This window comes from Medicago truncatula, chromosome 5 (assembly GCF_003473485.1).
Source record: "Medicago truncatula cultivar Jemalong A17 chromosome 5, MtrunA17r5.0-ANR, whole genome shotgun sequence".
Lineage (NCBI taxonomy): Eukaryota > Viridiplantae > Streptophyta > Magnoliopsida > Fabales > Fabaceae > Medicago > Medicago truncatula.
This window is the reverse complement of record NC_053046.1, coordinates 27,145,265-27,159,527: the sequence shown is the minus strand read 5'-3', so window position 1 is coordinate 27,159,527 and position 14,263 is coordinate 27,145,265. Positions and strand designations below refer to the sequence as shown.

The 14,263-nt window shown below is 30.0% G+C and overlaps 1 protein-coding gene and 1 long non-coding RNA gene across 2 annotated transcripts; one reads left to right on the top strand and one right to left on the bottom strand.

The window, feature by feature from the left end:
• The first annotated feature begins 9,745 nt into the window (after positions 1-9,745).
• LOC11435454 (uncharacterized) lies at positions 9,746-10,545 on the top strand. Its single transcript, XM_039834708.1, has one exon. The coding sequence runs from the start codon at positions 9,746-9,748 to the stop codon at positions 10,463-10,465; it is 720 nt and encodes a 239-aa protein (XP_039690642.1). The 3' UTR covers positions 10,466-10,545.
• A 1,070-nt stretch (positions 10,546-11,615) lies between these two features.
• On the bottom strand, positions 11,616-13,832 carry LOC11431987 (uncharacterized). Its single transcript, XR_003012159.2, has 3 exons — positions 13,648-13,832; positions 12,104-12,189; positions 11,616-12,007 (listed from the first exon to the last, which is right to left on the bottom strand). It is a non-coding gene; the product is annotated as an uncharacterized lncRNA (long non-coding RNA).
• Positions 13,833-14,263: the final 431 nt, after the last annotated feature.

Sequence of the window (14,263 nt, the reverse complement as noted above, 5' to 3'; positions counted from 1 at the left end):
ACAAAAATATCAGCAACGTCAAATGTTAATTTCAATCAGCATACCCTTGTAAAATCATCTATGAAGAGTATCAATTATATATTCTCCCATTCCAGGACGGTTCAAGCAGTCTGGTTTGTTTTCGAAATTGACAAGCAGAACAACTGGTTATGTTTTTCTCCAAAGTTTAGTAACAGAAATTGATCTTACAACGGGAGCTTCTCGTTTTGTAACAAGTCTAATAAAAAACTTTTAACCTTCATTGGTTTACTGAAGAACTCTGTGGCATCAGCAGATAAGTATGAACCCCCTTCTGAAGAAGTATTGTCGCCTTCCGGATCTGCATAGTTCTTCTTTGCACTATTCTTTGATCTTCTCATTTTCTTCATATTCCCACTTAAGAAAATACCAATTATGAAAACTTTCAACATCAAATACTGGAGGTGTAAAAGATATAATACTGATATCGCTTTGAATGCTGTATGGTTGGCTCTCTCAATCCAATCTAGCTCGTAATACCTCTTGTTGGTTGAAAACAGAAAAAATTTATTTAAAATGATATTGATCTGAAGCTTTGTTAAATACAAAAATTGATAGGTAAATCTCCTAAAACATTATATCTTAATCTACTAAAACATAATTGATAACATTTAAATCTCAAACTAACAGAATATTTTAATCGACCAAGACAATGAGGATAGGTACTACTGAAGCACTATCTCAACAGAATTGTCACTGGGAATAATGTAGACAAGGGCACGCGCATGCGCGAGGTAGCACTATCATTGGAAAACAATCAGACTTACGAAGTGAATGGCACCATATATGCGACTGAGTGATATGAATGAAATCTTTCTCACTGACTTACAAAGTGAAAATCAATTTAGATTAAGAGAGGGCTCAAAGGGGAAGTTAATCAATTAATATGAGAAAATCTGAAGGTATCCAAGATTAAGAATACACACTCAAGGACAGAAATCATAGAAAGAATTTGTATAATATGTTAGCGAAGCAAACTTCCTACCATCTACAGCACATAGCAAATATTGAAAAATCAAACAAGCAGCGGAAAACAGTATCGAGTAAGTCATCATGAGTACAACAGAAGGATAATAATTTAGATAAAAGAAAAGAACACACATACCTTAGAATAATACCCTCCACTCCACTCCACCAGATCATCATGCATCACAAATAATAATAACTATGAGTTTGTATATATTTCAAAAACCAACACAAAAGAAGCAAATATGAAGGGATGCAACCTAACACGAATCCAGGTCAAACACTTAAAATTGATGCTCTTCCCAATCTCTTCACAAAAGAAACAAAGCAACGGTGTTGTGCCTGCAAAGACTCCAACGCTCTAGTATTTGGTGGTTTAGTGCTCTAACAGTTGGGTAGTTACAACTATAAGAAGCATACAATAAGGCGACATTACTGCACACACTAATCTCCACAAAATATGGCGACACTACTGGGCACACTAATCTCTACAAGACCATCACAATTGAGAAACTAATATTTCAATATGGACACAGGGATATTAAGAAAAAGTGGACTAATTTTATGAAATTTATACTTTTCTATTGAGAATCATGAACACTTGACAGGTAGAATTTTCTTACCAGAACTCCTTACCTTTATCCACAAAGAAGCAAACATGTCCGTAAAAGTTGTCATGCTACAGAAATATCAAAATACACACATTTTTAAGCATAAAAAACATACATAAAAGGATGGCTAAAAGTGTGACGGAAAATAGGACAGACATGCGCCATTTTTCTGTTTACTTGAACCTATCGATAGGTAGCATAAAATACAGAAAAGAAGCATTTAAACATAATAAAGAAATGTAAAGCACTCAAATATTGTAAAAATTTGTACATGGATCATGTTAAAACTTAAAACAAAGTCATTTTCAAGAAGTTCTGCAATCACCAATCAAAATTTCATTTAGTTAATGATATACACAACTAATGAGAGCTCACACAGTTTCAGATAAGATTCATCCAAACACTGTAACACTGCATTTAACAAGCATTAGTGCTTGGTCTAAAAGAGAAGCTCTGATATATCCTTTCCTTTTAGCATGGATCCAAACAGGACATTAAGCAAATGACTTTTAGTTAGTTAAGAATTCAACAAAAGCATAATAATTTTGATAAAAGAAAAGAACATACATACCTTAGAAGAATACCCTCCATTCCACTCTCCCTGTTATATTGTATTTATTTATTTTATTTTAAGAATTTTATATTGTATATTATTATAATTTTTTATTTGACCAATATATTATAAAAAAAATGTTAACAAGTTTCCTAAGTATCAAAGATAGAAATTTCAAGTCATCGTTTTTTAAAATTAGTTAAAAAATAAAATAAAAATTTAACAAAAAATATTGTTTTTAAAAAATTGATAAGTTGGAATTTTTTTATTTAGAATATAAAAAACCACACACGTGTGTACGCCACATAAGCGTTCACCTAGTGAAAATTGATATTTTACATAATGAAGGTATAGCTAGGAGGGTCATAAATGATTTTTTTTTTTTTGTTGAAGTCAAAAGTACACTTAACTACTTAAGTATGTTTTCTTTAAACTATGTGTTAAAATTCTTAAATAATACATAAATCATTTAAAAAAATGACAAGAAGAAAAACCATTTGTTGGCGACAATTTATTGATATTGAAATATTTGGTTTGGTTACAGTTTAAAACAATATTTATATTTTAGTAGATTACACTCTTCTAAAAGAAATTTGAATTGCGTCCCTGTGAGCATAGATTAGTTGATAAAGACAATGCATAATATATGCAAGGTCTGGGGTTCGAACTCAGACACCACAAAAAAAAAAAAAAAAAACTTGAATTGCATCACCTACCAAATCCCTCCTAGGAGATGCTTGGATTACAATTCCCTTCCCTAAGAATTATTTAGGTAGTATATTTCCATCCATATTTACATAAACAAATATTTTTATGATATCTACAAACAGCAGCGATGCCAATAATTTACATAAACAAATATTTTAATGATATCTACAAATAGTAGCGATGTCAATAATAACTGTACTACTTGTGACACTAAATGGATCCAGAAGATCTAGTTGATCCAAACTTTCAGAAAGAACTGGAATTTGTTCAACACATGTTGATTCGAGGTAAAGATTCTGACGTCCCTTTTACGCCTTATCTGACGAAGTAGCAAAAAAAAACAACTCAACAAATTTAATCCCTACAACACTCGATCCAAGGGTGAACCCAAGGACGGTTGAGCAACACTTTTTCTTCTAGGGTAATTTTTCTTATTTTTTACTCTTCTCTTTGCTTTTTGAAGGTTTTGGTTTTGGCCTCTCTCTTGTATATATATTTTTCTTTTATATTAATATATATCGAGTAGGTGGCATAGGATGGGGGTATCTTTCACTCAGACTCACCTTGATGTCTCGCCTATCTCTTGGCCTATAAAAAAGCAAATTATATCAATTAAGTTCTTTAAGATAGTTATCATATATTAATTTTTTGTATATTTAAAAGTGTTATTATAAACTAGAATTGAATTGTGATATAATATATAGTCAAATTATCTAAAATATTCATGTTAAATATCAAAAGAGAGTTTGATTTCGTTGAATTATTAGTTTGCTATTCTATTTATACTTGGATCATGTCACTTATTTTATTATGTTCATATGAAGTAGACTTTTAAAGAGCTAGCAAACCATATCAGGATTTCAAAAAGTCAGGCTTAGACCTAAAAAATAAACCTACGATAAGCTGCACACTAGACTTATGACTTACAATTTTTTATAGGTCAGACTTAAACTTTACAAAGCCTAGATCGTTTTAACCTATTTCTACCCCTAACTAGAGGTGTAAAAGATATAAATATAGGTTTTCTTTGTATGTTGTATGGTTGCTCTCTCAATGGAACCTAGCTCGTGATACCTCTTGTTGTTTCAAAACAGAACAAAAAATTAAAATTATATTGGATCTAAAGCTTCATTAAATACAAAAATTGATAACTAAATATCCTAAAACATTATATCTTAATCTATTGTAATGAATACACACACTACATCCATATTTTGGAAATTTGTATGAGTGGTACTGCCACTACACCATTTTCCTTTTTAACAACAATCGAAAAATGTTACCAGAACAATGAAAAATGTCCCCTAAAAGTATAGGGGACATTTTTTGGGCGTCTCCTATACGAGCGTCGCCTATAGTCTATGGGGACGTTTTTTCATGTTCTTTGGGCACAATTTTTGAAAACGTCGCCTAAACCTTAGGAATAGGAGACGATTTTTTGGGGATTCTGAGGGGACGTTTTTAAATGTTCCCATAGGTTGCTTCAATTAATAATCGTTGCCTTAAATTTGAATCTTTAAGAAAACATAAAAACGTCCCCATAGCTTCCAGGCAACCTTTTTAGAGTGTCCTTGTAAAATTTTAGAATTTTCCAATTATTTTAGAAATGTAACTATAGCTTAAAGGCAATATTAAAATTGTCAATTATAACTCAAACAAGATCGAATTTAGCAATACAACCACAAAAGATGTAATATAATAAAATAGTTCAAACATTAATTCAAGACATAATAGTAATCAAAATGTGAAACATTACTTGATAAGTTTAATGCTTCGAAGTATAAGCTTAGCAAAATAATAAAACTATAGTTCGGACAAGTTTAGTGGCTTAACTACAATCCAAAATAAAACACCATCCAACTCGATCATTCAAGTTTATCTTGTAATTCATCAGCCAAATCGTCCACTTCAAATTCATCACCGATGTCATCCTCTTGAATTTCATCATCTAGGTCATCCTCTTGAAATTCATCATCTAGGTCATCCTCTTGAAATTCATCATCTATATCATCCTCTTGAAATTCATCACTTAAGTTGTCCTCAAGAAATTCGTCCTCAAGAAATTCATCATCTACGTCTTCCTCTTGAAATTCCTCATCTATGTCATCATGTACAACATCTTCATTGATAACTTGCTGCATAAGAACAAAATACATCAACCATAGATATTGTTGGTTCAAAGGCCAATCAAAGACATCAAAAAGTGTACCTCGCACAAATAAAAACCAAAACAACAAGTAAAACACAGTCAACATAGTCGCAAATAGGAAACTTGTTTCTCTATTCAAATAAATTAAATAAAATAAACTACATAATTTCTCCATTCCTAATGGAGAACATAATCTATCATGTTAACATGCCATATATTCATTGTAGAAACATAGTGTTTTGATAGAAGATATGAAGAAAGGTCAATCAGAAGTCAACACATTGGATCATAAGAAAAGGACACCTCTCAGAAGCTAAAGAGATCATCAGACTCTTGGAAGATCTTCTGACTTCAGAAGCACCTGAGGGACCCATACACCACATCAGTTTTGCCGTTGGACATCCATACACTAGTATTTATTTGGTCCGTTGGACATCCATTCACCAAAACAGATCAACTTCAAGAAAATACACATGCCTTAATCCACATTCTACAATTATCGCAAAAAACAAATCTTAGCATATATTTAAAAAAAACTCCAACTCACGGAGTCATATGTTTTCTCAACATCAACTTTAAAAATCAAACTTTCCTTCCTTTTTTCTTTGCATCATCTACTATCGCCTTCACCACTAAAAATCCATCCAACAAAAATCCCCCCCATAATAAATGTTGATTAGTTTTTGGAAACAAGAGAATCCATTACCACCCCCAACTTTTTTGTAAGAACTTTTGACAATAGTTTATATAAGCTTACGTACCAATAATGAGTTGGGCGAAACTCATTGATAGAATGTGGTTTAGTTGTCACCGTGAGCTTAGCTCAGTTGATATGGACAGTGCATAATATATGCAAGGTTCGGGGTTCGAATCCCGGCCACCACAAAAAAAAAAAAAAAAGAATGTGGTCTAATTCTTTGGAAGTTTTTCATTTACAAAAAATTCATCAAACATTACCCTTATATCTTCATTGATCACCTCCAAAAGACTCTTGAAGAATGCAAAATTGAACCTATCCAGACGCGTACTTTTGTTACCGTATGCTAAGACAATAACCTTATTAAAATTAGAGGATGTTCAAATCTAAACCGATTTAAAATGAAATCCAAATCAAATTTTAGATTGATTTTTCAAACAGAAATAATATTTGAACATTCATTTTTTAACGACTTTTGTGACAACTCTCTCATATACACTCATTGTACTTTTATTCTCTCTCTTCCTCTCTCTCTCTCTCTCTATTGTTATTGTCCAATAAAAAGAGGAAAAATGTTATCACTAAAAATTGTTAGAAATTGGTTGTCAAAATATCATTCATCTTTATCAAAACTGAATCAAATGACATACATATTTTTTTTATGAACAACAGACATATCTTCATACTTTTTTCTTTTTTCATATGCATGATATTTTTTTTCTGAAATAATTGTATTTATCAGTTATTCGTTGTTTTTTAAATAATTCTTTAATACTATTCTCTTTAAATTTAACCTATTTTTTTCATCAAAAAATGATTAAAAAAAGCCGCATTTAATTGAATGAAATTGAATCAATTTTTTTACTTAATCATCATGCAAAATCAAATAAAACTGAATATAATTTTATTTTTAGATCGAATAAGTTTTTATCTCGAAAATGACCGAAAGCAAATACCCAACTTAAAACACTCGTGAATAAGACTCAAATAAATGACAAAAAAGTGCAATTAAGGGATTTTATTATGATTGTATATTCTCAAGACATAATCTCCTTAAAATTTGGCATATAAAATGTTTCATTGTCTACGTGTACATCTTTCTTACCCAAATCATGCCCCCTTTTCATGTTTATCTGTCATCTTAATCTTCCTCTCTATATAAATCAAACGGTTTATCTCTTCCTCTCTGTCTTAATCTTTCAAGAGTTGTCTCTTTCTAGATCGTGTTGTCTCCACAGTTTTTCTTTCAATCGAGTTCTTCAATCCAACATTGACACATGGTTCCTACAAATCGCAATCAACATTTTCCCGGTTAGAGGTAAACTCAATTACCCTTATAATTTATTATGCAAATTTTGTTCAATTCAATTATAAGTTATAACCCTTTTTTTTCATTGTTCACTTATTGTTCTTTCATCCCTTGAATGCTTCAAATCGCAATCATTCATTCATTTTGGATATTGTAATTCTTTATGATATTTCTCGCAAATATTTTGTATAGTTTTGGAATTTCATATTGTGTTTTAGTGTATAGTTACAAAATAAATTCAAACAATGGCATCATGTCATGCCTTGCATCTATCTGTGAATGCCAGCTCTATTTCCTTCACTTGTATTTTTTTTTTTGTATCAAATATATATAAGGAAAGAATCAAATTAATTTTATTATGTTTCTTTTTTTATAAATTAGAAATTAGAATAAAGTACAAATTGAAGTACAAGTTATCATGCATGGAAACCAACTGGAATTAACCAATGCATGAAATAACAATTAACACTTGGTTCAACCCACCTGCCAATGTGTATAGTCAAACTGCATTTCATTTTAACTCTACATCTCCTGTTCATCTGGAATGATTTGATGTATTTCCTTCTATTTTTTAATATATGTTCTAAGTACATTTATTTTAAATCCAATATATTTAGTTTTTTAAATAATTAAGTAGTATTTTTTCACTGAATAATTAAGTTGCATGAATAGGAGTAATAGTTATATTCATAAAAAATAGTTTGTAAATTCATAGTGTGATTTTATATTCATATTTCAAAAATCAGTTTTTATTAATTATGTTAAATCGAGTAAAAAGAGGCATGATCTGTGCATAAATGATGGGAATCATGACCCAAAAAATTTTGGGATATTGAAAAAGTTCTTCTTGATTGAGATTATAAATATAATATCCTATTTTAGGATAAAAATTATATGTTTTAACTTAATTTTTATTTTTTTCAACTTCATATCAACAAAATAAATGCTCTTTTAATCTTTTTCCTTTTTTGTAAGAGATCATTTTTTTTTGTTACAACTTGTTGAAAAAGATCATTTATGTTTGGTAGTGGTATTTTCTCTGAATATTTTATTTCTAAAATCATTTTTGTCCTTCCAAAGAATATAACCATTTCAAGTGATTTCTATGATTAAATTTCTTGTAGAGTAAGGATTTTTTTTTTTTTTTTTGTTTTTACTGAAAGGATAGTAGGATCTTCTTATGAAAAACATAAACAATATTATTTTCAATTTATCAAAGTAATTTACTAAAGTAATAAATAATTGAACTATTTTTTCTTTGAAGGAATTGAAGTAATTTTTGTTCACATAAAAAATTAAATGAAGTAATTTGTAACAATTATTTCTTCGATTATAATTAAATGAATGTTTTTGGAGACTAGGGACCTACTTACTACATATATGTAATTTAAATCGTTATTAATTTCAATTTAACACATTAATAAGTAATTGAAGTAAGTCTTATAAAAAAAATCAAGTCCCTCAAAAAAAAATCAAGTAATTTTTGTGACAATTATTTATTTGATTACAAATTTAATGATTTTTATCGAGTAATGATCTCCTACTTACTACGGTAATTTTTTCATATTTAAATCATTAATTTCAATTGAAGACAATAATAAATAATCGAGGTCATTTTTGACCCTTTCAAAATATAAATCAAGTATATTTTTTTGACAATTATTTCCTTTAATTATACAATTAAATGAAACTTTTAGGAGAGTAAAAATCTACTTTGTTTTACTACGTTAAGGTTATACTCACTACAAAAAAAAAAAAAATTGAGGGAGGGATATACTCCCTCCGTTCCTAATTATAAGACCCTTTTGAGAATTTTTTTTGTTCCTTTTTATAAGACCCCTTTTTTATTTCCAACTACATTAATTATTTCTTTACATACATGCCCCTATTTATTATACATCTTTTTATTCAATCAACAATAAATAATATGTTGAAAACATAAACTAACCTTCTTTCTTAAAGGATAAAATTGTAAAAACAATAGTGATTACAAACAACTTTAATATAAATATCCACTATCTTAATTCCCGTGATTTTGGCAAAAGGATCTTATATATAGGGACAGAGGGAGTACTTTTTATTTTTTTTTATTATTGAGTGACATTAAGTAACTTTATCATATTGTAATTTTAGTCACTCAATAATCATAGTGATTGCCACCTCAATTTCTTTTAACTACTCCATCCGTTTTAAAATATAAACAAAATTCACTTTTTAGGTTCATTCATTCAACCACATACATCATTAAATGAATGAACCTAAAAAGTGAATTTTGTTTATATTTTGACACGGAGGGAGTAATTCCTAGTAGAGATGATGATCATTGCTTTGCTGTGAAATTATTGAATTAAATTTGAATTAAGTTTTGACCAAATTCATTCTTCTTCTTATGTGTCATTGGATTTCTGATTTTGGAATTTGAAATTTTCACAGGAATCAGATTCGGATACACTCATAAATAGAGCCAGCACTCATATTAGCTGTCTTTGTTTCATCCTTTTCGATTCTCTCTTCATTGCTTGCCACCATTTTCACGAAAACCTAGCCACTTACTTCACTTCCTCTCCCTGCTACTATCTCTTCATTCAAAACATTTCACTTTCACACCCCATCTTTTTACTTTCACTAGCCCTAACTCTTTTTTTGTTTTTTTCACCTCTATCTCTCTATATATCCTTCATTCCTTCTCATTATACAAACCTACCCACATTTATCTTCATAGTTCAAACAAATCATGCCCTTCGGCTACAAACCCTACCCTTCAAACGACGACGACTACATTGGCAACGAGAGTTGCAACGATTACATTGACTTCCTTAACTTTGATCATCACAATGCTCTTGCTCCATCCAAGGATAACAAGAAGGTTAGAAGGTGTATTAGAAATAAGGAAGAGAAGAAAGAGTTTCCTCCTCCTATACCTTTCTTAGCTCAAACACAAAACCTTGCTTCCCATATGCCATATGTGTTGAAAAGATTCTACACTAATGAGGGTAGGTTGATCATCAAGGAAGAGAAAGTGAAACATCATGAATATTTTCATGCACGAAGAGAAAATGGTAGACTCACCTTGGAGCTTGTTCCACTTGATCATGACGATTACAATTTCTTTGCGAGAAGTGACGAAGAACAAGAACAAGAACAAGAAGAAGAAGAAGAAGAAGAAGAGGAGTTAGCATCACCACCAACAAGACCACATGAAGAAACCAATGATCTTCATGTTCATCAAAGTGTTGTTACTAATGATAGTTTTGAAGAAGAAGAAAAAGATGAACAAGAAGATGAATATAAGGACAATGTTCAAAAGAGTTTTAGTGATGAGGTTGTTGTGGAAAATGAGAATGGGATAATAGGTGGTGCAAATAGTAGAGGAAATTGTTTGAATTGCAAAGTGGCTCCTAAGGGTATTTTTGGGGTAATGCCTCTGCATCCTATTAGGACAGTTCGTAGTTGATGAGTTTGTTACTTGTTAGATACATGCATTTGTTAAGCTTTTAGACTCTTCAATGGCTAGGGATTGTATTTCTTGGCAAGATTGCGTTTATTTTGAAAGTTTTGTTTACTAATAAAATCATCATCTTATCTTGACCTAGGACCAAACCTTGATATTTTGGGTGTAGATACTATATCCAATGATTGCATTTCTCCAAGCATGGTTTTAAATTGCAAATTTAGATTTCTAATATTACGCCTAAAACTTTTATATTGCGGCAAAAAATACAAATAATTGTGATAGATTTCCGGTTGAAATTATGGTTGCAATGTCGTTACGGATTTCAAAATTCTTAGTATGACAACGGCTGCAAATATTTAAAACCATGGTGAGAAATATTTACGTAGTACTTTAGTTTATTTTGAGTTAGTGGCGGTCTTGAACATGTTTAAGACATGCGATCGTGAGTGCCTCATTGTTAGAAGGACACTAATAACTTTTTCCTATGTTTAAGAAATATAAGACATTGGGAGGAGAGGGCTGTGGGGGTTAATTTTTTATTCATAATAAAAATTCCTCCTTATTTGGGGGAACTTAAAAATTATATTGGGGAAGAGTTTTTTTTTTTTTTTGGGGGGAGGGGGGTTATGGAGAGTTTATATGAATTTTTCAAATCCAATCTATATTGCTATAATATTTTTAAAATTAAAAGTATATTAATCATAAGTATTAGCTTATCATTCTCTAAAAAACTGTTCTTTCAAAAAATGTGAATTTTTTGTCCATTTTTCTATATATTTTCAACCCGCCAAAGTCCTCCCCTCCCTTCCCCTCCAAACTCCCAAACAAAGCCTAAGGGCTCAAATTTTTTACTCTCTTAAATTGTTTAAGGCCTAGAATTTTAGGTTCATAAACTTATAAGCTTCTTAACCTTCAACATATGAAAAATAGTTAACTTCTTATATTATTCAATGCACTTAATTTTCTTTGTAATGAGGTTTTTTTCCCACTTTTCTCTAATCCTCTAACTTGATATCTGGAAAAGTATGAACTTTGATTCTATTGCATCTGCAATGTGATAAGGCCAATTGTCAGCTTCAAGTTTTTGACATTCTAAAACCTTCTACTAAAACTAAAGATTATTTTTAGAATGCTATAACGGTAACTAAAGTTTTTGACATTCTAAAACCATCCATGTACTCATTACTGAATCATTTTCAATACAATTAAATATGATGAATTCTAATGGTTTTCCCTATGTTTCTACCTATCAATCATACTTCTCCTATGAAGTTCATCTCCACCTTCTCCTATGAATCATTTAAAAAAATAAGAAAGGATATAAAAAAAATCCAATCATTACACAATAACTAATTGACAACTCATGAAATATTCTAATTTTCTTAGATCTTTTTCTAATGCAAAACCTCATTCTTCACCGCCCAATCTGCTTAGTCTAAAACATTTCAACACAGTCACATTGATTTCTAACACACACCACAATAGAAGGAAAAATACACATATCTTTAGGACAATCAAAGTAAGTATAACATTCAATAAGTGCTGCCATGTAAAAAAATAAGAATGTTAATAAAAGGAGATAAAATGTTAATTACAAATTAGAGAAGCGTATTGTAAAAGGATGGAAAATTGTCTCACCTTGGGTATCGGTTGCCAAAAGAAATAGTGAAAGAAAAATGATTCTAGAGTAAACAAATTTTATAATTTCACCCATATTTTGCTCCCTAACAAATAGAAAATGATTTGATCACTTTATAATATATAAAGCTCATGATGTCTTTACATCAATTAAACAATTTTAGTTTTTAGTAAGGAGGTTACATAAAAACTTGTTAATCATAAACTTGTTTACTAACTTTTTATTATTGTTTTAACCTTTCATGAAAGAAAAGGAAAAAATATTACAAAAATGAAAAAGAAACGTTGTACAAGTTAATGCATATGAAATTTTGGAATTTGATGATTTATCCCACATGCTCATTCACATCTGTTTATGATTCATAATGATTAGAATTTACCAAAAAAAAAAAAAATTATTAGAATTTACTCCAAATAATTCATAAATATTATGGAAATATGTTTTAAGTAGAGATGATTTTACCATAGAAAACTACACATTTATAATTTGATTAAAATAAGGGATATGCATATTTTTATACACAAATTTCTTATGTTTTGCTTTTCAGTTTCTCACGATTTTTACAAGACTTGTACTTTATCCTTCCTATGTAAGTGTAACTCATCAAAATCAATTTTTTTAGGAATTTTCAAAACTCAATTAAATTGTTGCCATTGAATTATTTACTAGTTATTAGGATTTGCTTATGATCTTTGAATCTCTCCATTGGCCATACTTTAAGTATGATTCAAGAGATGTTATCATTTTTTAAGTAGGAATCATATCATTTGAGGTTTAGGGTGTACTACTAACTTCTCCAGTTCATCAAAATGAATATGCTCTATCTACACACCGAAAGAAATTTAACGAATATTTAATGGTATTTTTCATTGAAATAAGCGCATTATCATCCAAATAAATGGGATTATAGATCCACGTCTCTTCGGTTCTAACAATTAAAATTAATGGGTCATGTTTTGTTAAAACTAAAGAGACGTGAAACTATAATCTCATTAATTTTGATGACTATAGGCTTATTTCCATGAAAAATACAATTAAATATTCATTAAATTTATTTTGGTGTGTAGATACAACATATTCATTTTGATGAACTTGAGAAGTTAGTGTGACGCCCTAAACCTCAAATATTTATAAATAAGAATATACAAAATTTAGTAAATATTAGAGCAATTTTAAAATAGAGTATCAATATTTCTTTTTACAAAATTATACTCTCAAAGTCATACTCACTCCGTTCTTAATTATAAGCAAATTTAACTTTTTAGATTCATTCTATTAATGATGCATATGATTTATATTAAGGACCACATACATCATTAATTGATGAACCTAAAAAGTTAAATTTGCTTATAATTAGGAAAGAAGAGAGTATTTCTGATATTACCGAAGTGATTTCTCTACAATACATATTAATTTTCTCAATTTCTAAAGTGGGACGAATTTCTTGAAGGGAAATTATGAACATACATAATTGCAATATAAACCAAATTTTACTTTCAATGGATCATTACAAATGATCATGAATCCGTGATTGAGTGATTACCTCTTGTAGCGCAAAACCTTTGATGGTAGGAACAAAGTTTGATCACGAGTGCTGCACGAAAAATAATGCCTTTACTGAGTCCACATAAGAAGAATTCCTCTACTATCAACTATGTTAGCTATGACCAAACAAAATTTTTGAGAGAGACTGATTTTAGATCAGAAGCTTGCGCGGTAAGGGTTTCTCAAAAGTGAATATTGAATATTCTTTAGCTCAAAGGTCTATTTATTGACCTGGTTATGTAACTGCAAAATCGTGCCATGTTATGAGAAATTAATCTTACGTGTCTAGTGTCTTAATAGATAAATCGTGTCACACTGCTGAAATTTGTGGCACGATATGCGAGTATTTTCGAATTATGCTTTTAGTGCTCTTCTGATGGTTCCACGATTGTCATAGATCATCGCATAATATTTCCAATGATGAAATGATGATTATATGCACAAAATTATGTCAAAAGGACCATAAATTATAGCACAACGATAACACTTTATTTCTGCCTTATCTTGAATTATTTCGTTATCTAAACACTCTAATATTATATTAAGGGTCCTTTTGGTTCAACAAATGGGAGGGGAGGGGTTTTAATGGAGGGGAGGGAAAGGGAGGGTAGATA